The sequence below is a fragment of the Pisolithus orientalis genome (genome assembly GCF_024613125.1).
Source record: "Pisolithus orientalis strain OTSU chromosome Unknown F5J12scaffold_39, whole genome shotgun sequence".
NCBI classification, from domain to species: domain Eukaryota; kingdom Fungi; phylum Basidiomycota; class Agaricomycetes; order Boletales; family Pisolithaceae; genus Pisolithus; species Pisolithus orientalis.
Genome location: NW_026260820.1, coordinates 188,663 through 215,303, shown reverse-complemented (window position 1 = coordinate 215,303; position 26,641 = coordinate 188,663). Strand labels below are relative to the sequence as shown.

The window sequence follows — 26,641 nt, the reverse complement described above, 5'->3', positions numbered from 1 at the left end:
ACTTTTACTGTTGTTACCAGCTTTTTAGGAAGATATTATTGTCAATAACCTTGTGACATTCTTGCAATATATAGTTTTCAATTGTCTTTGGATACACATCTCAATGTTTTTCACAATGTAGACTTTGGATAAATTTTATATGTTTGCTCAAAATCAATATTTACAAGAGTCTCATAATTTGATTCATAAGAAAATGTGCTGTATTCACTTTGGAATACTCTTTAGAGTGTGTGATAACATTGAAACTGCTGGTGTGTCAGGATGTCTTCAGATGGTGAAGGAAGTCGAGATGACAGTGAACTGACTCTTCGCGTAAAGCAGGTCACGTGCAACATGCCCTCATACATATTCGGGACCACTAGACTATTAAGGCTGAGAGACTGTCCTCTTCTTATCGCCATGTCCAAGTCAAAACCCCCTCCTCCGGGAATATATGTACCCACCGTCCTCTTCTTCAACGAAGATGAAGACTTTGACATTCCAGCCATCAAGGCACACGTTCTCCGCCTTGCCCAGGTGACCCAGATGCCTATCTGATCTCCGACAATTCTGCGATGTAAACTGACCAACCGCCGTCACACCCCCAAAACTAGGCTGGTCTGACAGGCATCATCGTACAGGGTAGCAATGGCGAAGCCCAGCACCTGTCTCACGAGGAGCGGAAGCAGGCCATAAGTCTCACTCGTGAAACACTAGACGAGAATGGCTACAAGAACGTCGTTATCATCGCGGGATGTGGCGCCCCATCTGCGAGGGAGTCCAAAAAGTTATGCGCAGATGCAAAAGAAGCGGGGGCCGACTTTGTAATCGTACTCACCCCATCAGTGTGGGTAAAACGGATGACCAGAGACGCCATCTTGGCATTCCATCGCGAGGTATGTCCTTGGTTATGAGAAAACTCTTTAAAGTTGCATGATTGATAACACGAACCTTAAGGTCGCAGACCACTCGCCGCTACCCTACCTGATATACAACTTCCCCTCTGTCACAGCGGGGATTAATCTGGAGTCAGATGTTATCCTTGAACTTTCCGATCATCCGAATATTGTCGGCACGAAGCTGTCCTGTGGAAGTATAGGAAAACTTCACCGACTTACCTCTGCCAAACCGAGCTCCGAATTCGCTACATTCGCCGGTTCATCAGATGTGCTGCTACAGGGCTTGCTATCGGGGAGTGCAGGCGCCATCGGTGCCCTTCCCAACATCGTTCCGAAGCTGCACATGAACCTCTATAAACTGTACCAGGAAGGAAAAATCGACGAAGCAATGAATCTCCAGGCACAATTGGGACAGGGTGATTATGCAACTTCAAAGTTAGGTAGTATCAGCGCCATCAAAGCATTGGTTTCTCAGAACTTTGGTTATGGAAAAGAGTATGTCAGGACACCACTCCGCATGGCGACTGCTGAGCAGTTGCACGGGCCATACTATGACAAGTTGGTGGAACTGATGACGTTGGAGAAAAGCCAGCAAGTACCCCATGGAGAACTGAATTAGGCGCTCACAAGCGTGTCTCGTAGATGTACACGTTAGTACTTGAGGAGTAAATCGAATCGCTGCAGTGTGCGGACGTGTGGGCAGGGTGCTGAGCTAAACTTGTCGAACTCCGTCAGACCGTCATTAAGCCTCAAGTCATAAGAGTATTCCTGGACACCGTCCTAGTCCAGGTGTGGAAAGAGGTTTCGTGACCTCGACTGCCAGACACTAGTCTCACACACGCAGGCCGAGTCGTACTGCCATATGAAGCTCTGTAAACCACTGTATACCATAGCCGACGAAATGAGAGACCACGAACTTGGGTTCATGGATTGAACAACAATTGAGCACACCTCTCTGAGAGAAGAGGTTCACTCGGATCGCAAACATCACCAGTGGGAACGGCTGGCCTTCCTCTTTCAATGCGGTATCGATCAGGGAAAAGGGAGTCGAGAGGGAACGGTTATTGTGTTCCGTCGAGTCTTGGTCGAGTCTCTGGTTTGCCGCAACGACAGACTACTAATTGGGTAGGAAAGACGTCAATCAGGTTTTGAATTCGTAGTAATCCCTAGCTAGTAGTGGCCCATACTACTAGGAACACTTCAGCACATTGCAGTAACGGGCCATTTTCGACCATCCAAACACTCGAACCTTGTACCTGCACACATCTTTGGGCCATGAAGCATGTGGAACATATGTCACTAGTCCGGATACCAGCCAGACTTTCCTATTCTCAATGGTCCTTACGACATGGTTAGACGCCAGTAGCCGGGCTGGCGAACAACTGTTGAACCGACACACGCAGGATTTTACCGCCCCCTGTGTAGTCACCTCGATTTTGGGAGCTTCTTTAAGTACCCTGGAGACGAGGTTGAGAGATCAATCCTTCTCATTCCCAGAGCGCATGGACGCCCTCGACAATCCCGCTCAGGACGACCTCTCTGAGGAGGATTCTGCTGTCCTGGAACGCGTTGTCTGGAGGAAGCTTGATAGATGTGTCCTCTTTATGTGCGCCATGTTCTACTTGATTTCTTCCCTCGTAAGCCGTGCTATGCATTTCGTACATTCGAAGGCCCGCTCAGTTTAGCTTCCCGGACATTCGGGACAGGAATAACATTGGGAATGCGCGTGTTGCCGGTATGCAGACAGCACTGAAAATGTCAAACTACCAAGTAAGCTTTGACGTTGAATGATGTCTTTGTGGACTATCTGATCCTGTCCACAGTATACCCTGGCATTAACGATCACTTATATGTAAGCACGTTCAAGGGAAGTTGCGGAATTTCTATTTGAACCACGTAACCCCTACACTGCTATGGAGTTACCTTCAAACCTGATCTTGAAAGTTGGTCCCTAATTCTGATTGTATATTGTTCTGACCTTTATAATTTGTAGCGTGTCAGACTAAATCTCATGTTACCTGCTATGGTTACCCTGTGGGGCATAGTTTCTGCAATGCAAGGTACGCGACTCTCGGGTGATCGACATCTTTCTCTTAATTGTGATTCTATCTAGGACTTGTTACTAGTTACACTGGACTCCTTTTATGTCGGTTTTTTCTGGGCTTGACCGAAGGTAAAATTAGAAATGTATAAGATACCAAATCTCTCATAAACCGTGATGTCCCGTAATAGGCGGCCTCTTTCCGGGGCTTGTCCTTCATCTTTCTTCTTTCTACCCCAGAGAAAGATTGCAGATCAGGTTAGTCTAGGGATTTTATTACGCCAATGATAGTACCCACGAGCTCATGATGTTCCCTTGCAGGATTACGGCTTTCTTTGCCTCAGTGTCATTAACAGGCGCTTTCTCTGGCTTACTAGCCGCTACTATACTGCAGATGGACGGAATAGGTGGAAAACCAGGATGGGCATGGATATTCATTCTCGTATGTCTTCCTTTCAATGTCACCGAGCATGATATCCATGGGGCTTCCAGGAGGGATTGTTCACCTTCGTATTCGGTATCTTCTCATTTTTCGTTTTGCCTCGGTCCCCAGAAATCGTGCGCTTTTTATCTTTAAAGGAAAGATCGTATGTTGTCTCGAAACTGAAGAGCAGCAAGGCCATCTCCGATGATGATAGGCCCGACGACTTCAGCTGGATGGAAGTGCTAAGAGCAATTCGTTCACCGCAAGTTTTAATGCTCTGTGTTCTGGTATTCTTTGGAGGGACACTATTTGGCGGGCTTTCATTGTCAGTCTCCGTATTTAATGGTATCCTTCTGCCTGACATTATATGTGCAGCTTTGAGCCAACAGTCGTTGCTGGCTTGGGGTACACAGGCAATCAAGCACAACTAATGAGTGTTCCCCCTTTCGCCGCTGCATTTTTAGGTAAGCATAAACCGGCGCTGTGAGTTGTTAATTACCGACGCATTGCCAACATGCAGCCTCCATGATTTCCGCATTCGTTTCTGATCGGTACGGATGCCGTGGCTTTACAGTGATATTTTTCGCAATCTGGTCCGTAATCGGGTTTTCCATGTTCTATGGTATAGTTAAATGTTCTGTATTCCCCCCAATCTACTGACTCGACAACTCAGCGGCCACTTCCCAGCGTGTTCAATATGCCTCACTCTTCTTCTCTGTGACTGGCGCATATGCTAGTGCTCCAGCTGGCGTCACTTGGCTCGCCAATAACAGCGCACCTCACATCCGTCGAGCAAGTAGCATTGCCTTCGCAATTGTTTCAAGTAATTTAGGTGGCGTTCTCGCCATCTGGTTGCTTGGTTTCCTGTCACCTGCTCCAAAATATACGGCAGCCACGATCACATTCATTGCCATGTCCATTGGCCAGGCTGTGGTCTTATCTCTAAATCTGTTTTACCTTTCACGGGAGAACCGTGCGAAGGCAGAGATGAGGCTTTCTATGGCGAAAGATGATGAATCTGACCATTTGGGAGATCGTAGCGCATGGTTCGTATACGCTTTGTAGGTCAAGGTGCAAAGGACGAGAATTCAAGCGGGCGGACTCCGATAGAAAATGATCTGCCTGGAACCGCACAGCAAGTTAAAGTACTTGCTGAGTGTAAGGGCCCGTTTGGATGCAATTAAGTATGATTTTTCCTGCAAAAAACTCAAATGAAATCATGAAAATTTGATTAAGTGAAATATTGCCTGATGAGTGTTTGATGGGCCTTATTGTGGTCTGTCAAATGTCACAACATGAGGGAAAATTTTGATTGCTGTTTGGTAGCCCTTATTTTACCAGAGCATAGTTGTTCTGTTTGTCTTCCTGTCACCTTCTGTCCCAAGTCCTTATGGCCAAAAAGTCTGCGAAGGAGTTTCAAGTTTCCACAGCTGAACTGGGCACAACAGGTGGCACAGCCACACCACGAACAAGGGCAGATGCCACATCGTGGTCCAGTGCTGATGAGTCAGTTCTTGTCAGCATGCTCCTTGAAGCCAAGGACAATGTACTTGCAACAGATAGTGGATTCAAGTGCAAGGCCTGGGTTGAGGTTGAGAAGGCCCTTCAGGGCAGTGAAACCAAGTCAGGTGGAGCTCCAAAAACTGTTGAATGGTGCAAAACACATTGGGCCAAGGTGAGTTTGGTTGTCAAGGAGTCTATCATGCTGATTGAATGCCCCAGCTCAAGAAGGACTATGGTGTTGTCAAGGAGCTTTGAAAGGCATCTGGGTTTGGGTGGAATGAGGAGACCAAGATGGTGCATGCCACAAAGGAGGTCTGGGATGCCTACATTGAAGTGAGTCCACATTACCTGGCTGTTTCTATACTGACAACTATCAATAGATTCATAAGAGTGTGAAGCATTGGCAGACCACTCCATTCCCTCTGTATGATGCCATTGCAGAGCCTTGATGGTGTAGTTACCACTGGTAGTCTAGCCTTTTGTCCTGTTAGTCATATCTCAGCTGTAGATGCTCTTGATGGCCTGGATGTAGGTGATGCCACCCTTACTGACTTGGACACAGAGTCTGAGGATAATACAATTGAGGTAAGTGTGAATACTTCTTGCCCACTAAACATGTTGTCTGACCCAGAATAAGCTGACACCCATGTCTCACAAGTGCTCTGCAATGCAGCTCTCCCCCCTCCCAAAAACCCCAGCCAAGAGGACAGTGACTACCTCATGCCATGGCTATATATCTGGCCCCCAGGCAACTACCTCTGCCAGTGATGCACTTTTATCCCTTGCTGATGCTGTGGCTGCAATGCCATCATCATCAATGACTGAGGCACCAGCTGGAGGCACTTTGTTTATAACCTCTCTGGTGACATCCCCACAATGACACATGGCTGCAATTCACCTTGCTTCAGAGGAGGAAGGTCTGTCTGATAATGAGATGGCTGATGTTGCTGACTTGTTTGGCACAAGTCAGGCTGCTGTGGAGGGGTATCTCAGCTTGAGGAAGAGTGCCCAGTCAGTTTATTTACAGAAACAGCTTGAACATTTCTATTCCTCTGATTCTTGGGTACCTAGATCAACTGTACCTACTGTTCAGCTAGATACCTCTGATACTCTGTCCACATTGCATCTGCAATGTTGTCTCATAGTCTGTCAGCCCTAGTCTTTTCTGCAGGGGATATTTCTCCTCCAAGGTCATCAATGGTGTATCCCTGATTCTCTGAGCTCCCCACATCCTCCAACCCTTCTACATCATCACTGTCCCTGAGGTCGTCTCCATATCGCAAGTGCTACCAACATTCATTCATCGCCCCAGGTCCCCTTTATGAGGAGGGCTTTTTCAGCTGTCGTGCACTCCCCTCAAAGCGCAGACGGTGGAGCTGGAAAGGTATTCCTGGTTGTAATCCTCATGAGATTTGACTCAAGCTCTACCAGGTCGAAGAGGCTAGGAGAAAGACAGCCAGAACAGAACTAGAACAGTTTCAATTTCCAAGCGATGTTCTGTGGGAGGCCGTAATGGCTCAATATGCCGACTGCGAAGCAACCCGTTACCGTATAATCACTGCAACATGGGAGATCGAACGACTTGAGAGGTGGAAGTGCTTCTTCGACCGTTCTCTCAACTATCTCCAAGAGAAGAATACTACTTCAGTGTCTAGATTTGAATTTTTCAAGAAGTGCTGTCTAGATCTTGGTGGGGTTGAGGGTCGCCCAGAGGAGAGGGACATCTTGATGGAAGCATTGCAGAGAGACGCTGCAGCACTGGGCGCCATGCAGAAGGATTTCAAGGACACTGAGGAAGTTGCTATTTCTCTGGGTGTCCTCGACGAGTCGGAGGAGTCTCAGAGCTTCTACTTTGGGGTTGCAGATTCCGGTGATACAGAGGATTCTAACCCAAGTGACACTGAGATTCCGTTATATCCAAGCGACCCTGCCACGAGTGACCCAGAGGCCCCCCCCACAAGCGATCCACCAGCCCCGCCCACAAGTGACCCAGAGGTTCCGTACACGAGCGATCCCGAGGGGATTCTTTTTCCGACGGAAGTCTCTGAATGGTATATGGTCTTAACCTTGAGCCCTTACGAGCTAATGACGGTAATTACTTCACAGATAAGCCTTATGACTCGTAATGTGTAGTGACTGTATCACCGCATTGTACACCACATCGAAGGCTATGTAATATCTTTGCATGCTGTCCATGCGTCTTTATCACTCTGGCGATGTTCTAAATGAGGAAAGAAGTCTGCCAAATCGCGCAATCTCGCTGACCTGCCTAATTTGCATTCATTGTCCCTGTATTCACTGAGAGAAATCTACGTTTGAATTAACTAGGTTGCATTGTATAACGATGGGGGGGAATCGGGGACGAAAGGTGCGCCGGCCATACTCCTTGCCAATTCAGCATGACATATCTGACAATACTGACAGGAGATGAAGAAACCCGCAAAGGGCAGCGGTCTTAACCCGTGCTTACAGCCTGATGGGTCTCAGCTCGGCATTCCCAATGAAACCACTGAAGACCCCAGCGGAGCCTCTCAGCCCATTATGCTGGCACTTCATGAAGAGCCGCTTGATGAGACATATGCAACCTCATCGTCGACAGCTGCTCGCATGACATACAACTATACGCTTCCCTCATCGTTGGTGGCCGACGGCACATCATACGACTATCCACTTCCTTCATCATCGATGGCTCACCCGACGTCATACTCAACAGCCTTCGCCCATATGACAGCGCCATGGGCAGTTGAGACGCCAGCCCCGCCAAGCACAACTTTGATGCGCGATCGCCTCTCAGAAACCCCGATGTCACATCACCCGGCTGGTGACGCCCTCCCATTCTGTGGGGCACCGGACTTGGCTACGACAATACGGCCAATGTGTCTTCCGACGCCATCGATTTTGCAATACCCCCAGGAGTTGTCGTTCGAGGGCTCCCAGCGAATTTCCCAAATTGCACGACCCAGCCCTTACCCTATTATTTCAAGTGGCATCCGGCGTGTCTTTGCATATGGCCCACGACGTTTCTCTGAAACAGAGCGTGGTTCATTTGTCAACATCGGCGTCATCAAAGTAAGTCATTTATGAGTTAAGTATGATGGTATTGTAGCTAATCTCAAGCCAGGCAGGAGCCAATCACACGATCACGTCCCGGCGCCAAACTCGTCGCACGCTTCCGCCAACTTCTACACTACTACCGCCACCAACTCCCGAAGCTCCAACGAACGAAACCGACGAAACCCCAATTCAGAATATAACGCAACTCCCACCAGATCAACTAAGCAAGGTAATTCAGGAAGCAAAAAATGGCATGCGCCGCCGACTCGTTTGTACAAACATTTTCCCCACCCAAGTCGAAGCAAACTCGTTCGCAGAGGATGCAATCACTGACGCGCTTAGAACTCTAATAACAGGTATGCGTTATTCACATTCATTCCGCAACGCTTCGTGACTGCCATGCCAGATCCCCACTGGGTCCTTGACAGAGCCAAAGATGGCAAAGCGATCTCTCAGGTTCTCCAAATACCTAATAGCATCCGAACACTCTTCAAGAACGTTGCGTGTGCGCAGGTCCTAATCGGCTATGGTATCAATGTGTGCGACGATGACCTCTTGCTCGACCAAACGCAAATCCGAGAATCTGTCTGTGGTCGCATCCAACACCTACTTCGAGATTATAACTTCTTATACACGGAGGTATGTACTTTGTTTGCTGAACTACACTCCCTGCTAACAACCAACATAGGATCCTCCCCGACGATTTGGGCATCATGCCCTCACCCATCTATTGATATCCGCCACCTGGACAATGCCGGGAGCACTCTTCAAGTCGTTGGACGTCGACGATGCGGCTACTATCGATGGTCTCGTTGCACTAGCCGGTGCTGCCCTGAGCAGCGCATTGCACGAGTACCGTGAGGGGGTAGTTTGTGTCGTCGAATTCTCAAATCTCCTTGCCGGTGAACGTTACAGGGAAATTATTCAAATCATTCGTGGTATGTCGACTGATGAAGAACTCTGCACTCAGTACAAAAAATATTGTTGAAATGTAGTACTGCTAGGCCGTAGTTATCAAGGTAGCTACTAATCAAGGCTCCAGCCCAAATTGCGAGATCTGAAATCCGGTTGCCCAAAACGGGCACCTGCAACATGGTGAAGTTCTCCAGTCGCATCCGAACGAAATCCGAACGATGACAATGTGCCCAATAACGTTAAGTGACCCTACCAATATCTATGTAATACGGCGTTCTGAACTGCCAGTATGTTAGTGGCACCCCCATTCTATGACATGTAACTGTCAATCGAAGATCATATATCACCTGACTGGTTCAAACGTGGGTTTTGCCTATCTGAATGGGTGTCAGTGCGTATGTACTTGCTGGAATTCGAGTGGGTCCTCGAGAGATTCAGAGACTGACTGACGGAGGTGGTCTGCCTTCTTGATTTCGCTAACAAGCCTTTGCTTCAGCTCAAGAATGAGCCGCCTCACTGCCCATATATACACGAAGAATGAAGAAAAAGGGTCTTTGCGGGCTACTTTATGCCGCATACGATGGTTTTCGGTCTACCCCTTCCCTCTATCCGGTTATATTCCATGATCAATGGAGTATGTTACTCTTGGAGAAAAGAAAAGGTGTGGTCCTGAACTCTAGTAAGTGCTTTCGTTCCCCGCGGTTCTAATGGCAGGATGAATGATGCCTGCCGAGTAATGCCTAGATGTGGAGGAATGCTGTGGTATTTTGACCGAAGAAGAACACAACAGCTGAGCCTCGTTTACACGATATATCTAGTAAGGATGTATATAGCCATGACAGCATTTCTCGCATGCCGCGATTCTAATGACAGGAAGAATGATGCCTGCCAAATGTGGATCAACACTACTGCCTACTACAGTAGGTCAATGGGTTAAGTCCTGTGCCAACCTCAACGGCCATGACTACCACAAACGAGCACGACCACGACGACAGCAACGGCAATAACACCTCGAGAGGAACGTTTGGCAAGGTGGTCCAATGGTGTTATAGGACCCAAAAATATGAAGTGATCAACAGTTAGCCACACTCTAGTGCTGCAATCAGGTATGTTAACAGGTCCATGGCGCATCAACTATACGGTCCTTCCAGATCCAGCTAGGCAGCAGAGCGTAAACTCTTCCACGATTTCCAGGACAGATACCTGCAATGCCATCTAGTTCATGATTATTTATCTGATCATCAGTATCGGCGATGTGTCACTTTACCGGTCTAATCGTGATTTGCAGGGAATTTCGTTTCAACGTTCCGGGGTTGATCGGATCTTACGTTTTGCTTCCGTACTCCCCATTCCTTCTCTCGGTTACGTATCATTCCACACAGCGGGGGCGAAATTGTGTTTGCTCCATGGTCAACTGACACGGAGTTCTTGTGAGAAAAAGCGAAAGTTCCAATCGCATTGCTGCTTCAGCGTGGCCTGCCCTATACACTTCGGCTGGCTGGATCGGATAAAAGGGCTCAGGTTTTTCCTTCATTCCTCAGGCTTTTGTCTCTGCAATATCTGTTCCCCATCACAATAGTCATACTCGTGGGTTTCTTTCAACTCGTGGTACTACCACACTTTCATACTGACAGTAATCAGCATTGAACATGCCCCAAACCACCGTCTGCAGATGGCTTCCCAAGGACCGAGCAGTCGTTGACAGATTCGTGGACGAATACTACGGGCGTAGTTGTCTCGTCCATGGGCGTAGCCCTAAAACCGGCAAGCGTGTCGCGGAGGTGGGGGAGAAGCTGGAGTCAGCGATACGCAAATCCGGCGTTAGCGTTAACCCCCGCACCCTGCGGTGCCACTACCGCGTCCGGGACGGCGAGAAGGAATTTGTTTGCACTGTCCGCGAGTTGGACACTATAGTGCAGGAATTCAAAGATTACATTGAAAAGGAGCGCGTGGTCTACGATGCGTTCAATGCGATGTTCGAGCAGGCTCCCCCGCCTGCTGATGGAACGGGTAATGCAAAGGTATATAATTTTGGCTTTTGTGACCGTTACGCGGCTCATTTCAGTCTAGATCAACAACTATGAGGACCTAATGGAGATGTTCGACACGATCCTGACGACAGCACCTTCCCATGGCGGGGACAGTGCGAGCGACATGGCGGCGTCTGTTCCCTTTTACGCTGTCATTTCACGTTTCTGCAACACTCCTGCGGGCTATATCGCGTTCACCCACCCTGGAGTAAATAAGAAATTCTACAGGCTATTCATGAAATGGAACGAGTTCCTCGCGTCACCAGCGTCCAAGAGGGTCCTTCACAGTGGAGACGGCGGCTGGCTCAGTACGGCAGCGCTCAATGAGATTGTCGAGTACGCTGGTGGAGACCCTGCGCAGCAGACATTTGACAGCATTTACATTTGTGATACCAGCGATCCTCACTACGGTTACAAGTCCTATGACGATTTCTTCGTCAGGGAGTTGAAAGCCGCCCACCGCGCCGTTGTTTTTCCTGAGGACCCAGCGATCGTTAATTCAGCATGCTCGTCCACCATCAACCACATCCACTCCAACCTCAAGAGGATTGATAGATTCTGGCTCAAAAACACCCCTTACTCCCTCAACCATATGCTCGCAGAAGATGAACTTGTTGACCATTTCGTCGGCGGGACTCTTATCCAGGCTATGCTTGCATCTCTCGATTATCACCGTTGGCGCAGTCCCGTAAACGGTACCGTCGTAAAGACACGCCTCATTGCGGGCATGAATCATGGTAACCAACCGCCGCCTACCTACTTCGCGGCTCGCTGGGACGATGAGGAGGATCCAGACGTCGTTACTCGCTCGCAGGACTTCGTCACGGCCATATCTACCCGTGCTTTGATTTTTATCCAAGCTGAGGAGCCCGTTGGCTTGATGTGCTTCGTGGGTGTTGGCTTATGCGAGGTGTCGTCTTGCGATATTACCGTCAAGGAGGGTCAGGTACTCAAGAAGGGCGATCAGCTGGGCATGTTCCACTTCGGAGGATCTACCCACTGCCTCATCTTCGGCGGTGGCGTGACCGTGACGCCGATCATGCAGCCTGGCAAGGACGACGACGGCAACGACATCGAAATACCATTGAAGGAATCGAAGGTGCGAGTTGGCAAAGACATCCTCACCGTAGCAAAGAGGGTTTGAGATGATGCCTCAGATTGTATGTTAATGTAAAACCTACGAACGGTATCCATGTCTTGATCGCTCGTGTGTACGATAGCAAATTGAATCAGTGTCTTGGCGTGTTTGCATACGTGACGATGTAACATTGCAGGCCTCCAGCCTCATCTTCTCCTCTGACGTACCCGTGTTTACTCATCCCGCAGGGAGAGGGAGACAGCCACTGGTAGGATTGTTGCATAAGATTGGGTTTGCAACAACGGTTATACCAGGCTCACAACGGCAATGCCAGCCGGCCCCAGACAGCACTTCACTTGGTTCAGCCCAAGGTGCCGCTCACATCCACACTTGAATGATAAGTTCGGTCGACCCACCCCTTATTTTTCACCGGCGTCACTGATCTCGCAGAGCAAGGACGATACCATTGGTAGCACCGTATTTGCGAACTGATAGGCATATGGGTCAGGTGTTTCCCCTATGTAACCCAGGCCTAAGCCCCCAGGAGCGAAGCCAGGTTGAAGATAGCAGAGCAGAGATCCTGGTGGTCGGGAAAATAACTTGTCCCCCCACTCACTTACCATTCCAGTACCTGTACATACGAGTTCAGTGCCTACTACCCATTCAACCATACCCGCGATAGGAGGATTTCCATAGAGATCCTGAGAAGCCCACAACACTCCGCATGCATGGATGAAACACGTACCAAATCAGATGGGCGCACCGTCAGATTGAGCGTCAGCGGAACGCCCCTCAATTCCAGTAGGCAATACTTACGTAATGAGCTGCACAATGAGATCAACCACGGGACGGTCAGCCCTTCTTCAGTAGAGAACTCAGACTATGTCATATGCAAAGCAAGTCGGCCTTGGAGTTTTCGAATGCGAAGTCGTTTAACGAGGCCGTCACCGAGATCTGCGCAGCTGAACTGTTCGACGGACAAGTGCTCAAGGCACGTCCGGTGGCCCACGGTGGTCAAAGCAATATCTTTACGTCTTCACGCTCCACCAAGCAAAAAGCAACGAAATCAGACACCTCCATATCTGGATGGCGTACAGCAAGGAACGCCGTACAGCGGCTACAGCGTCTTCAATGTTTGCATAGCCAAGAGAGCTCTGAGCATCTGGAAGGCAGTGATGCTGAGCGTTTGAGAACTTTCCTCTAATTATATCTTCGGCCAGCAGGCGCTTCCATTTCTAGATGGCGTACACCAGGGGACGCCGCGTAGGCAGCTGCAGTATCCTTGACGTCCGCGAAATCAAAAGAGCTCCGAGCATATCGAAGGCGAAGATGCTGGGCATTCCTCTAAGATCCTCGAATACCCGCGACCGGTTGATGCTGAGCATCGGAGGCAAGTAGGTGAAATGATCGAGCCTTGGAATCACAATGGCACCCAAAAATGACATGGGACCTTCAAGGACGAATCATGAAAGACTGGAAAAGTGGCAAGTGGATACTGTCAGGAGGTAGAGTTCCACAATTCAGCCCAGACAATGTTAGCATTCTGAGCAACATTATCGATGCAGCTTCAGTGGTACCCCTAGAGAAGAACATTGTAGCCGAAGGGTTTTGAGGGCCACAGCAGATAACAAGGCCAAGGAGCCGATAGAACTCTGGTAAATCGCCAGTCGGATATTTCGATGTCGAGTGGACATTCACGACTTGTCTTCGCATGTGCTATCATGAGAGAGGTAGACCACAAAGGATGTGTCGCAATAGTGGACCAGAGACTTGGGGACATCAGAATCACATCTCTCCGACGAAGCGACACCCTAGCCAACCTCCTCTTGCTAGACCGATTGGCAAAGTCAACCGGACGGTTACAGTCATTAATAGATTATTTAATAAAGAGTTGAAACGGAAAACGGCTAATCGGGGATGTCACGGAGTGCTTGAGGAGTTCATCAATCGTGTTTTTTCTGAACCTGAACAGCAGAGAAGGCGTTGCGAAGGCGTTCGAGTAGTTGTCGTTCTTGCTCAATTTTAATAATGCCAGTTCGACTCGAGCGTAGGGTTGTTCACGGGTACAGGTAACACCGCGGTATTTTAGTCACGGGTATGGGTACAGTGTGGCACAACTCCAACTGCACCCGCACCCAAGGGGTACGCGTCGGGGAATGCCGAGACACTGCGGCCAGGGGGGGCCCGAGGGGGGCATTAACTGTCTAATATGGGAGTAATTCCGGAGACCCCTCCAGATGCTTAGATACTGTTGTTATTGCTATTTTTGAGTGACCGGAATCAAACGAAGGTCAGCGGGGCGCCGCGGGATGCCTGCTTTTTGCCAATGGAAGATAAGAAGTGCCCAGAGGTATGGCATTCGCTGTAGTCATGACAAACATTCGCAGATAACACACATCAGCAAATCACGAGTTTACTTATCCTTACTTGACAGCTACTGACTTAACACTTGCTTATCATACCAACTGCCAAGCTGCCTGCTTGGATAAGTAGATCCTTCTGCTGGCTACTTACTTAGCACTGCTTATTTTTTACTTAATGTGTGCTTAGCTTGTTAGTTTCTTACTTGAAATAACATTGGTTCTGTTCTGTCAAGCAGATAAGCAGCAACAGGGTGCAATTAATATCTGCTAAGCACATGCTAAGTAGCAGTGAAGTAGATTATGCAACAGTAAAAGTGAGGGATTGAAAAATGTAGATGGACTAGTGATAGCAATTGGGAAGACATATTAGGAATCCTGTTGTGGACTCAGTGGATCATATAACCAGTAGGGAATGAAAACCTACAGATAAGTGCATACTTGTCATCAGATCCTGCATCACTCAACAGCTTGGGGTCAAGTTCTTTCCCTATTGCAAGTGAAGCAAGGGTGAGCTCTATGATGGCTTGAAGCTGAGCAATAGATCTTCTTTTGGTGGCCCCCATAAACTTCCTCATTGAAGCTCCCCAATTCTGGTCTGAAAATGTGCACACAGTCTTGCTATCCTTCCCTGAAGCCATGTTGTATTTGATGGGGGTTGGCACAAACCTCATTGCCACATTGGCAATACCATCTTTGATGTTGACATGGGACTTGAGCTCAACATCACCAGATCTAATGAGGTTCAAGCCATGGGAGAGCTAAAAAACTAATCAATACTGTAGCTATGACAATGCCTTGATAAATGTTACTGCAGCAGCACAAAGTCCAAGAGCACCAACAACACCATGCTTCACCAAAGATGAAGTGTCAAGAGTGGGGACTTGAATGTATCCTTTGGTTGCAGTCAAATGGCTGCTCAGCAGCAGCTGTTGCACAAAAATGGAGTGGAAGGCTTTCTCAGGAACAGTCATGTTGAGGTCTTCATATAAGAATGTGAAATGATCAAGTAATAGTTTTGCAGTGTTGGCAGTGTGAGTCAAAGTGTGGTTCAGTGGTGAAAACCAACCAAAACCAACACAAAAGACAAAAGAGTGAGTGGTGGTGTGCCTATGCAGTACCTAGATGGTAGAACCTTTGATTTGGGTGGGTTTTTGTGAGCTACAACACTCAAAGACAAGTGCTGAGGGTTGGGGGTGCTCCTGATGAAGAGGGAGCAAGAATGTGATAGAAAGTGATAGGGTAGACTGCTGTCAGCCTGCAGAAGGATGGATGGTGACTTAATTCAATGTGCAAACACTTGGTAAGCAACTGGTCACTGATGAGTAAGGAATGTAAGCAAGGGTAATCATCTTGGAAAGCATTGGTAAGCATTAGTAAGGATTAGCAAGCCAAAAGGCAAAGGATCAGTAAGCAAAGTCAAAAGATTGGTAAGTATTGGCAATAGGTGAGTCAAAGACAGTCAAAACATCAAAGTACAAGTCAAGTGATGTCAGGAACTGGGAAAGTGCACTGGAATCACATTAGGTGGAGGCTGTGCATGTCACATCTCAAAGAGATCACTTCTAGGCCAAGGTGGGATGACAGAGAGGCAGTGCTGATCTGATGCTGATATAGTACATCCAAAAGTGGACAGGGTGAGTCAGATGTCAACAGGGGTCAAGCTTTGGGGGTCTGTGAGGTGACAGGAGCATAGGGGATTGCAACTTTCCCCCCCAAACCATCCTCTCAGTGAAGCAAATAAAAACTTCATGAATGAGGCTCTGTTGGAAGAGAGGATGAAGGGGGTGTGTCTTCTGCTGTATCTTGCAACAAGGAGGCAAGATGTGCATCATACTCATCATGGATGCAATCAGGGAGAGTGGAGAACAGTAGATCATACTGTAGCTGTCACAATCTTGGAAGAATGATGGACAAGACTGGTACAAAGACATTGTGGGGAGCAGGGAGGAAGGATCCATATGCTTCTTGGACCAGAGAGACTGAAATGACCACATAAGACCTTTCCAAGTGAATGACAGACCTGAGGCAACCAAAGAACGTCCTCCTAGAGGTCATACTGACAAAAAGAACACACTGTCCAAGCTGGATGGGCTGAGAGGGTGCAGACAAGGGTGGGATTTACCAGGATGCTTCAGGATGGAAGCTGGTAGGAACTCCTGGTAGATATATGTGGCCATGGTCCCTAGCAAAGGGGACAAGCAAAATGATTGACATGGAGGTGGCCATATCAGAAGAATTAGTGAAATGAGCATCTTTTGGAGGGGGTGCTGTAGAAACATGTGGAGTCCACAAATCCTTTTCAATTTCGGAAGGCAGGATTGCATGGCTGAGCACTACAAGCAAGTGTGGGAATGGTCTCAGTATCTGCAGAAACAGCAGAGATATGTTGAAAACCAGAATGCTGTACACAGGTGCTTAAGAATTTTAACCAGCACTTAACTCACTCCCTTTCTTTTTCTTTGGCACTGATGACTCATCCTTGTGTGAGGGATGACTGCCAACATTTCTGGCTGTCCTTCTTTGCATGAGGGCTATGGTCTTCATCTCCATTCATCAGCTGTATCCATGTCCACCTCACCAAACACCTTTGGTGTGTGACAGTGGGTGATGGGTCTTGAGGATTGAGGAAGAAAGCTATGAGTTGTGCAATGGCTGTGGAGGCAAAGCTGTGCCTCCAATCACACAAGCATTGAGATGCCTATGGTGAACATGGTCAGCTACAGATGAAGTCAGAATGAAATGGACTTGGGATGGAAACCATGGGTGAGCTGGGAAGAATGCTACTTGCTATGTTCTTGAGTATGGGGTATATGACTGGCATAATCTCCTGTAGAGCCCTGCAAATGTCTTGCTTGGTGATGTTGAATGCATCCTCTTGGTTTCTGGCCCATAGGATTAGCATTGGGATAACTTCCCTCTTCCACTTCTGATCTTTATGCAGATCTGAGGGGAGATCCAAATTGTTGAAATGCACTTGTGCAGGGACAGTCTGCACTTGACTCAATGAATTGCTCACTCTGATAGATCTCTTGCTAGTAGATGTGGCCAATAAGCTGGACATAGAGTCACAAGCTTGTATCTTGATCTTCTTTGGCATGCCCTTTGTAACTATGACACATGACTGAAAGAAAATAAAAGATGAAGGAACATGGGGAAAGGTGGTTAGCACATACCTTGGCCACAGCATTCTTGCACCCCAAAACACAGATGGCATTGTCTAGATTGCTGCAGTTATCATCAATGCCATCACCCTCAACCTCAGAGGTTGAGACATATTCCAACTCAGCTACTTTCCTCTTGACATTGGTGAGTCTGGTGGCAGTATCATTGGCCTCACAATCCTTGGCCATTGTGGCAGTGCACTGAGACTACCATCACATGAGTAAAAACCATTTCAATGTGAAGGATACTCAATGAGAACATTTTGAAGAGTGGGGATGTCCAAAACCAGAGGTCTCACCAGCCTGCTAGCTTTGCCATCTTTGCAGTCAGGTGGCAAGTTGAAGTTTTCTAGTAGTTGGGATTTGAACTTGTAGTTGTATTGGGGGTCATTTGGCAGTGGAGAGCTAAGATTGAATACATGGGACTCAACATTGATAGTACTTGTAGTGAGGGTACTTGTGGATGGAGGTGGTGCAGCTGATGTGTGAGGACTGGCACTGGCACTTGAAGATCATGTAGAACTTGTGTCAACAATGTTCACCCAATTTTTGACATGCTTAGATAAAGTTAGTTTATTGTCAGAGCTAGCAGTCATTAGGACATTTGCAAAGAAAAGTGTTGCCTCAGTTAGAAGGAACATGTTAAGAAGCAAGATGCACATCAAACCAGTACTAGCACCAATGCTATTGTCACATGTTGATACACTCCTTGGTCCAGTCTCCTGGCTGTGAGGGCCACTCCCCAGGCTGACATCTCTTTGAGGCAGGCTACCTCCTCCATTGCATTGTAAACCCCCTGAGTTACTGGGGCTTTCTTGTTCTTCTTTCTTTCCATTATCCCCCTGAGGTATGTGACATCCTCATTTTGCTGCTTGAGTTGAAGAAGTGAGGAGGCCATTGACCACATCAGTGGTTGGGAGTTGGTTGAGAAAGGAGTGGAAGGAATCAATTAGGGACAGCCTGAAATCCCCATGCATGATATGTATGATGGACTCCTCAGTCTGCAATGCCTGCTGGAGGATGGTGGCATTGGAGGTATCAAGGGCACTAGCAGTCTGGGCCTCAAAGGTTCCCTCTGTAGTGGCAACCTGGTCGTATATGCACTTGCTGATCATTTCTGAGCTTCCAAAGATCTTGGACAGCACCTGAAGATGCTTGTGCTGTTCTCCTGCTCTCCAGCTGCATGATTCCCACTGCTCAAAGTCATTAAGTACCTGAACATAACTGAGGAAGAGGCTTGCCTCAGGTACCAGGCAGGGCTTGGTTCCTGGTTGAGGGACAGGGGTACTGGCTGACAGTATGGCTGGTTCAACAGTCCTTGGTGCTGAAGAGGATGGACCAGTGCTAGGGCCAGGGGTTGGTGATCTGTAACTGGCTTGGGAGAGTGGGGGGGTATTGCAAGACTGGTAAGTGGCATCATAGTGAGGTTCAGTGGCAGGTGGAGCCTTGGATTTTCCCTTTCAGGCATCCTTAGAGGCTCACTGGGTACTGCTGACTGAACAAACAACTGAGTATGGGTATGGGCACATGATAGAGGTGACAGAGTCATGAAGGGGTTGGTAGGGAGTCCCTTGTGTGGGGTTGGTGGGTAGTGCAGGGGATGTGGAATGTACTGCTTGGGGGGAGTGCACAGGTGGGCTTGAGAGGTGTAGAGGGGTGTTGGGGCATTCAAAGGAGGCCAAGAGGCATGAAGGATTGTAGGGTTCATTGAAGTCAGTGAAGAAGTTGTTATTGAAGTAGTCTGAGCTGGGGTTTTCATAGTTGGGAGTATATGACATCTCAGAGGTTGTGGATGCACTTGTACTTGGAGAGAACCTCTGGGGCATTTATAAGGTTGTCTTCTGATTCCCAACTATTTTGGTTATGTGGGAAACTGAGCCATTTTACCAGGTAGAGGTATTTTGGCTGCAGGTTTTCACCACTGTGGCTCTTGACATGTCAGGCATGTTTGTGTTTCAGAATAGTCTTGACCTCCCATTCATTCTTGTCTCCTACCAGTTCAGGAGGCAGCAGGGGTTTGGCCAGACCATACTCACTTGTTTCAACAAAGGAGGTGAGTTTGCTTGCATGGAAAATGGGGTGGACACACCAGTTAGGGGGTAGTACCAACTTGTATGCCACTGGGGAGATCCATTCAGAAATTAAAAATGGACCATGATGTTGAGGGGCAAGCTTCTTTGATGGGACATCCCTTTTTAGGTCAGAAGCATCAAACCACACCTTATCTCCTATGGCAAACTCTGTATTGATTGGGCTTTCATTAATTCCTGCACATTTTTATGTGCAATTATTGCCACATCCAAATTGGCTGCCAGCTGTTTGAGGCAATCTCCTGTGAGTGACTCAGCAGGTGCTTGACTGGTGGGGTATGGCACAGGGTCAAACCTGTACATGAGGGAATATGGTGTCTGTGGGATGAGTGCACACATGAGTTGTGTGCCATTTGAGCATCAGGGAGTTTGACATGCCAGCTGTGGGGACTTTGGTCAGAGTACGTTCGAAGATAAGTACTGATTTCCTGGTTGACATGTTTGGCCTCCCCATTTGTCTGTGGGTGGTAAGTGGTGGATGCCTTCATTTCAATGCCAAGGGCCTTGTAAAGGTCCCTTGGGAAGGCAGAGACAAACTGTGGACTGCAGTCTGAGATAACAGCCTTGGGTACCCCCCAATGTGGGTAGATGTAGATGTGGTAGAGGTCAGTGATCCCAACACTGTCAACAGTCTTGGTGGTCAGCAGGAAGAATGCACCTTTTGTCAACACTGGTCAATGATCATAAGGATAGAGTCATACTTGTCTCCCAACAGGGGTAGATCAGTTATGAGATCCATGGAGATCTGTTTGAATGGAAAGGGGTTTTTGGCAACATTGTGTGGGGTAACTGGCAGTGTTGTCAGGTGCATGTTGACCTTGTTAGCCTGGCAGACAGGACATCTGGCATGGTACTTCCTGATGGACTGGTACATTCTGGGCCACCACACATACTTGTTCATCTTCTTCATCATTGCTTTCACCCTGGGATGCCTGAACATGGGCAGATTGTGATACTGCTGAAGAACATCTTGGTGAATGGGTTCTGGGATGAATATTCTTCTTCCTTTTCTCCTTATGCCATCAGATCCTTCTGTCATTTTGGGTACAGTCAGGGATGCCAAAGACTTCCTAGCCTTCTCATAGAGATTGGCATTTAGCTGGAAGACATGTCCTTTTCCTTTTGGAACCATTGGCTTTTCCTCAGGTAGGCATTTGGTAGGTAGATCAAGCTTGAAAATGGAAGTGACAGGAGGTCTCACCCCCCCCCTTCAAGCCAAATTGCCTTCAGGAGTAGGGTGGAGATGGTAGTGGGCTCCACATTGAAGTCAGAGTGGCAGGGCAGGGTGTCAGCTGCAATATTTTTAGTCCCTGCAACATGGATGAACTGGAGTGGGTACTCCTGCAAGGTGGCCTGCCAGTGGGCCTGGTGGGCCATAAGCTTCTGTGGTTGCACATAGTATGTAATATTCTGATGGTCTGTGTAGACCTTGGTCAGTTCTGGGGGAGAGTGTAGATAGGGGCACCATTGCTTGAGGGCATGCATGACAGCTAACATTTCCAAGTCATAGACTTGGTAGTTCTGTTCCACTCTGGTAAGCAACTGGGACATGTGCACACAGGGGTGTAAGGTTCTGGAGTCATTGGCTTGTGACAGAACTGCTCTGGTGCCCAGTTTAGAGCTGTCAGTATGCAGGACAAAAGGTTTTTGGAGATTGGGGAGGTGGAGGACCAGTTTTGAGGAGAGGGCCCTCTTGAGGGCCTCAAAGGCAGTCAACTGCTCAGCTCCCCATGTCCATTTGGCATTTTTCTTCAAGAGGTTGTGCAACAGGTGCATTGTCTGCGAGAAACCAGAAATGAACTGCCAATAGAGGTTGCAGAACCTGAGGAAGGAACAGAGTTCCTTTAGGGTTGTCAGAGTGGGCCAGGTTCTGATGGCTTCAATCTTGATCTCCAAAGGCTCATACTGACCCTGACAGATCATGAACCCAAGAAACTCTATTTCTTTGGCCTCAAAGGTGCACTTTTTGAGTTTAAGGCAAAGGTGTTCCTTTGTAGCAACACACAGGAACTTGTGGACATTTGCATGTAGTCCCTCCTTCACTTTTGAGTGTAACATTATGTCATCCATGAAGATGACTGCTTTCTGCTTTCTCTTGAGGTCCCCCAAAGTGCTATCCATATACCACTGGAAGGTAGGTGGGGAGTTGCACTGTCCAAAAAACACTATGGTGGACTTGAAGAGTCCACAGGGGGTGATGAACACTCTCTTCCACTTGTCCCCCTCCTTCACTTGGATGTTGGTGAACCCCCAATGGACATTGAACTTGACAAAGTAGCAGGAGCCAGTGAGCTTGTCAAGGAGGGTTTTTATGTCAGGGAGAGGGTAGGAGTTGGTGATGGTCTGAGAATTTAGGTAGCAGTAGTCTGGGATTAACTGTCACTTCCTGTCTTTCTTTCCTACAAAAAAGACAGGGGCTGCTTGTGAGGACTTTAAGGGGCAAATCTTCCTGCACTTAAGGTTCTTGTTGAGTGACAACAGGTAGATTGCTCCTTTCTTCAGCTGGAAGCCAGGCTTCAGGTGAATTTCATGATTGAGGAAACCTTGGTGAGGTGGAAGAGGGATTTCTTCTTCAGAGAAGACTACTGAGAACTCCTGATACTCTGGGGGCAACTCTACATCTGCCTGAATGTGTGAGGCCTCAAGTTTTGTCAAGATCAAGGTCCTGTTGACTTTTATGGTCCTAGTGAAATTAGTACCATGGATGTGGTTCTTCTTATCCAGCCCATGATTGAGTTCCCCCCAGCCAATCAGCTTTTGGGTTGTCCAGCTGATGATAGGGTTGTGTTCTTGGAGCCAGGGCATTCTGAGAAGGAGGGACTCCCAATTCCTGAGCTTGAGGATGTAGGTGTGGATGTGCATAGTTCTTCCCCAAAATCTTGGCTTGGAAGGATGCAATGTGCATCACCCAGTCTGTGGTTTTTCCTTTGTAGCCCCTGGATTCCCAGGGGTGGGCAATCTTTCATGTTGGGAGGTTGTATTTTTCGATGAACCAGAGTTTGTTGTAAAAGTGACTGACATGGGTGAGTGGTGACATGGCTGGGGGTGGCTTGGCTACTGAATTCCAGATGACTCTGGGCGAATGTGGAATTTCTGGATCAGCTTATTGATGGCTGGGCAACAGGGGTTGGGAGGCAACGTGAGGTTACAAGTGGGAAGAACCCCAAAAGCATCTGAAAGCCAGCAGAAGTTAGTGACCAACTCCTGTTCCAGCCTCAGGGAGTATATGGCTCCCTACACCTCCTGGGGACTTCAAATGCTGACTGTCCTTGGTCAGACCAAACTGAGATGTGACAGAGATGAGCACAGAATATCAGCAGGCTTTATGTAACAATGATGGCACATGGCTGGAATTCTGCCTCATGCAGAGGGAAATTCCACATTGTATGAGATGGCCCTGTGGAATTCAAATGCACTCAGAAGGTGGCTCACCACTTGTCAAACTTTCACTCCCCAGCCACACCTGTATCCACTACCCAAGCCCATACCCAATTTTTGATATGCAAGCCTACTCAATCCATGATGTGTGACCAGTATGCAGCATGAGGGACCAGGCAACCACCTTGCTGTCAGCAGCTCTAAGACACATTATGGTGCAAATTGATGCAGTGCCATGGCCTGAAGAGAGCTTAGAGGTAATATATGAGTGGGTGGAGGACTGGGACCAGACTTGGGTGAGTGCACTAGAGACCCATGCAACATGATGTGCTGACTGATCCCCAGGCTGGCATCTACTTGTGGTGGAAGTATGTTGATGAGAACAAGATCTCCATCCTGAAGGTGCATGACACCAACCTACACAACATGACCAAAGAATCTGTGATACAGCAGAACAAGGTGATCCCAACAGCTATAGCAATAGCAGATCTTCAGTGGCCAGAAGGGCAGTGTAGATTCAACATCAATGACCTTTTTGGGGACTACCAGGAGTGGGTAGAGGAGAGAGCATGGTTGGAGGCTGAGAGGTTGGCCAAGGCACCATCCATGGGCACCCAGGGCCAAGCAGAAAGAGGTGAGGGTCAAGACTGTGCACCAGATGACACTGAAGGATGCCTGTCAAGAGGAGCTGCATGTTTGATTGGGGGGGGCTCTGGTAGTGTGAGCAAGGGAAAAGGGAAACAGAAGGTGCATTCTATGTCCTTGACAACCCCAAGTGTGACTGCTGACTTCAATGAAAATTCCACAGGCCACCAGTGAGGAGGACAAGCTGGCTGATGATGTTGACAATGATGAGGGTGATGGTGAAGGCAAAGGTGAGGCAGGTTCTTCCACAAAGGGACCTTGCACAGCTGGGACAACAAGCCCTGCAAGATGTGTGCCCAGGCAAACCTTGTGTGCATCAGGGAGCCAGAGTTGTCCTGCAAATGGCGCAGGAAGGAAAAGCGCAAGTGCTCATGCTCTCATGGAGTAGGGAGAAAGGTGAGTATTGCACAGGTGAAATTCCACAAGGGAATGAGTTGACACCACCTTCAGTGAAAGAACTCTGGTACTGTTTTGGAGGCAGGGCTGTCCCACAAACAAGTCAAATCGATTACAACCTCAAAGGCAGCCCCAGCAGAACCTGTGACTGGACCTGCCCAGAAACTCACTCTGAACATTCCACCTCAAAAATGACAACCTGATCTGACCCCCACATGTTTGCCTACCCCAGAACCATGTTCCTCCCCTTGCAATCCTTCACCAACCCCTCATCTCTTTTTCTGTGGGGCTACTCCAACACCTGGACCTTTGTTCTCACCAGCCCCTGTCAATGAACCCCCCCTGACACTCCCTTTCAATGAACTGCAAATCAGGTTTGAGCCATTTTCTGCAACTGCGACTGGCTTGCTAAATGAACCAGGAGGTGTTGAAGAGGCAGTCCAGAGTGCCACTCCATTGGTCACCAAAATTCTGGAGGTCGAAAACCCACATGAGTGGTTAACAGCAAGCTTTGTCAAACATCTGCAAGTGCTCGAGGTGAGAGCTGAGGGTGAGGAATTCGAGCTGGAGCAGGTCTACCAGCTGCTGGAGATGTTGGCAAGGCAGGTAACACATCAGATTGAGACTGCATGGGCTAGATGGGAGGAGTTGTGAAGGTTGAAGGACAAACTGCAGGACCTGTAAATAGTGTACTAGTGTCTGGGGATTTTTTTGTTTTTTTTTTGTCTTTTTTTCATACTTGTATTTTCCGAAATTGTAAGAGTCTTTCATGTGTCAGTATTAGTACTACAGTAAGGGAAGGAAAAGTAAGACTTCTGAAGGTAGAAGTGTTGTGGAATTTTTTTTTTTTTTTGCATTTCTTGTGAGCAGTGCAGATTTTATACATGAGATAAAACAGGTATCGATAAAAGAAAGAATGGAGAAAGGAAAGAATGGAGGAAAAAAGAAAGATGGGCTACTCATCTGACTCATCCAAATGGATGCCAGTGAGCATAGGGTCTGGGAACAAATCATCTTCAAGGCAATCCAGGTCTTGCATGGAAGCACCAGTCAGCTGGGTGACTTCAATATGAGTGTTATTCCTCAGGAAATAGGGGAATAGGCAAAAGGCAGCAAAGCAGAATTTCAAGACAGCACCATCTAATTCTGCAAGTATGTGCAAGCTGCCTTTTGTGTGTCTGACAATGATCATAGGCCCTAGGTAGCACAGTTTGGTTTTCCAGTCAAGTTCTAGTTCAATGCAGGAATTCTGAATGAGGATGAGCAACCCTGGTTCAAAGTTAAAGTCTTTGATAGAACATGCAAAACAGAGCAAAATCCTTGGCTGAGGCAAAGTGTGATTGTAGGACCAGATCATGGATGTGAGCAAGGTCCTCTGGGCATTTCTGGAGTTGGTGAGCACAGTGAGCAATGAGATCTGTGGTCAAGTAGAATTCCACTTCAAAAGGGGTGAAAAATGTTGCTTTGACCAGATCAAAAGGGAGTCTGGGTTTGACACCATGAGCCATATAGAATGGAGAAAACCCAGTTGCCTTGTGGACCATAACCTGTTCTGCCCAAGATACTGCAGGGGCAACCTCTGACCATGTCAATGCTTCCCCACCACAACTTTTTACCATTGCCTCTCTTACATGAAAATGCCACTGTTCAACAACTCCATTAGCCTGCAAGTTATAAGGGGAGATGCATATGTGACAAATTCCAAAGGTCTTGGAGAGCCAGTTGAGAGCAAGGACATATGGTCCCCTGTTATCTGTGACAATCTCTGCAATGCCACCTGAATGGCACAAAATCTGTTTGAAAATGAACTTTCCAATGGACTTGGCTGTCTCTGCACAAAGCATAACCCACCTGGGGTAACTGGTGAGTGAACAATAGGCCTGGGTGATGTAGTGAAAGCTGTTTGACTTTGGCATTAGGAACATTGTCACACACCAAAGGTGTTTGATGAGGTGGACATGGATACAGCTGATGAATGGAGATGAAGACCATAGCCCTCATGCAAAGAAGGACAGCCAGAAATGTCAGCAGTCATCCCTCACACAAGAACAAGTCATCAGTGCCAGAGAAAAAGAAAGGGAGTGAGTTAAGTGCTGGCTAAAATTCTTAAGCACCCATGTATGGCATTCCAGTTTTTGACATATCTCCACCATTTCTGCAGATACAGAGACCATTCCCACACTTGCTTGTAGTGCTCAGCCACGCGATCTTACCTTCCAAGATTGGAAAGGATTTGCACACTCCACACATTTCTACAGCACTCCCTCCAAAAGATGCTCATTTCGCTTGTCCCCTTTGCTAGGGACCATGGCTACATATATCTACCAGGAGTTCCTACCAGCTTCTGTCCTGAAGCATCCTGGTACATCCCACCCTTGTCTGTGCCCTTTCAGCCCATCCAGCTTGGACAGCATGTTCTTTTTGTCAGTATGACCTCTAGGAGGATGTTCTTTGGTTGCCTCAGGTCTGTCATTCGCTTGGAAAGGTCTTATGTGGTCATTTCAGTCTCTCCAGTCCAAGAAGCATATGGATCCTTCCTCCCTGCTCCCTGCAATGTCTTCATACTGGTCTCATCCATCATTCTTCCAAGATTGTGACAGCTACAGTATAATCTACTGTTCTCCACTCTCCCTGATTGCATCCATGATGAGTATGATGCACATCTTGCCTCCTTGTTGCAAGATA

The 26,641-nt window shown here is 47.9% G+C and overlaps 8 protein-coding genes across 8 annotated transcripts; 6 read left to right on the top strand and 2 right to left on the bottom strand.

The window, feature by feature from the left end:
* The first annotated feature begins 318 nt into the window (after nucleotides 1–318).
* On the top strand, nucleotides 319–1,574 carry F5J12DRAFT_855026 (aldolase). The gene is made up of 4 exons (XM_051746663.1): nucleotides 319–516; nucleotides 594–875; nucleotides 937–1,446; nucleotides 1,506–1,574. Exons 1-4 carry the CDS (start codon nucleotides 334–336, stop codon nucleotides 1,518–1,520), a joined length of 990 nt encoding a protein of 329 aa, XP_051596423.1. The 5' UTR covers nucleotides 319–333; the 3' UTR covers nucleotides 1,521–1,574.
* Nucleotides 1,575–2,445: 871 nt separating this feature from the next.
* Nucleotides 2,446–4,412, top strand: F5J12DRAFT_855017 (major facilitator superfamily domain-containing protein). Its single transcript, XM_051746662.1, has 12 exons — nucleotides 2,446–2,515; nucleotides 2,580–2,648; nucleotides 2,702–2,730; nucleotides 2,779–2,821; nucleotides 2,872–2,938; nucleotides 2,992–3,051; nucleotides 3,111–3,177; nucleotides 3,241–3,361; nucleotides 3,412–3,668; nucleotides 3,719–3,807; nucleotides 3,864–3,965; nucleotides 4,017–4,412. The coding sequence occupies exons 1-12, from the start codon at nucleotides 2,483–2,485 to the stop codon at nucleotides 4,406–4,408; spliced, it is 1,329 nt and encodes a 442-aa protein (XP_051596422.1). The 5' UTR covers nucleotides 2,446–2,482; the 3' UTR covers nucleotides 4,409–4,412.
* Nucleotides 4,413–6,001: 1,589 nt separating this feature from the next.
* F5J12DRAFT_855012 (uncharacterized protein) lies at nucleotides 6,002–7,063 on the top strand (the record flags this gene model as incomplete). The annotated part of the gene is made up of 3 exons (XM_051746661.1): nucleotides 6,002–6,230; nucleotides 6,278–6,897; nucleotides 6,953–7,063. Coding segments are annotated over exons 1-2 (680 nt in total), but the record flags the coding sequence as incomplete, so codon positions are not given.
* F5J12DRAFT_855008 (uncharacterized protein) lies at nucleotides 7,064–8,975 on the top strand. The gene is made up of 5 exons (XM_051746660.1): nucleotides 7,064–7,214; nucleotides 7,271–7,915; nucleotides 7,968–8,256; nucleotides 8,307–8,838; nucleotides 8,896–8,975. Exons 1-4 carry the CDS (start codon nucleotides 7,191–7,193, stop codon nucleotides 8,759–8,761), a joined length of 1,413 nt encoding a protein of 470 aa, XP_051596420.1. The 5' UTR covers nucleotides 7,064–7,190; the 3' UTR covers nucleotides 8,762–8,838; nucleotides 8,896–8,975.
* A 1,489-nt stretch (nucleotides 8,976–10,464) lies between these two features.
* Nucleotides 10,465–11,989, top strand: F5J12DRAFT_726001 (Phophatidylserine decarboxylase-domain-containing protein; the record flags this gene model as incomplete). The annotated part of the gene is made up of 2 exons (XM_051741687.1): nucleotides 10,465–10,836; nucleotides 10,886–11,989. 2 exons carry the CDS (start codon nucleotides 10,465–10,467, stop codon nucleotides 11,987–11,989), a joined length of 1,476 nt encoding a protein of 491 aa, XP_051596419.1.
* A 2,564-nt stretch (nucleotides 11,990–14,553) lies between these two features.
* F5J12DRAFT_785560 (uncharacterized protein) lies at nucleotides 14,554–15,257 on the bottom strand (the record flags this gene model as incomplete). The annotated part of the gene is made up of 3 exons (XM_051743262.1): nucleotides 14,554–14,564; nucleotides 14,711–15,044; nucleotides 15,096–15,257. 3 exons carry the CDS (start codon nucleotides 15,255–15,257, stop codon nucleotides 14,554–14,556), a joined length of 507 nt encoding a protein of 168 aa, XP_051596418.1.
* Nucleotides 15,258–16,999: 1,742 nt separating this feature from the next.
* F5J12DRAFT_896423 (uncharacterized protein) lies at nucleotides 17,000–17,636 on the bottom strand (the record flags this gene model as incomplete). The annotated part of the gene is made up of 2 exons (XM_051747940.1): nucleotides 17,000–17,407; nucleotides 17,460–17,636. 2 exons carry the CDS (start codon nucleotides 17,634–17,636, stop codon nucleotides 17,000–17,002), a joined length of 585 nt encoding a protein of 194 aa, XP_051596417.1.
* A 5,491-nt stretch (nucleotides 17,637–23,127) lies between these two features.
* Nucleotides 23,128–24,610, top strand: F5J12DRAFT_896421 (uncharacterized protein; the record flags this gene model as incomplete). The annotated part of the gene is made up of 4 exons (XM_051747939.1): nucleotides 23,128–23,211; nucleotides 23,261–23,662; nucleotides 23,724–23,790; nucleotides 24,279–24,610. 4 exons carry the CDS (start codon nucleotides 23,128–23,130, stop codon nucleotides 24,608–24,610), a joined length of 885 nt encoding a protein of 294 aa, XP_051596416.1.
* Nucleotides 24,611–26,641: the final 2,031 nt, after the last annotated feature.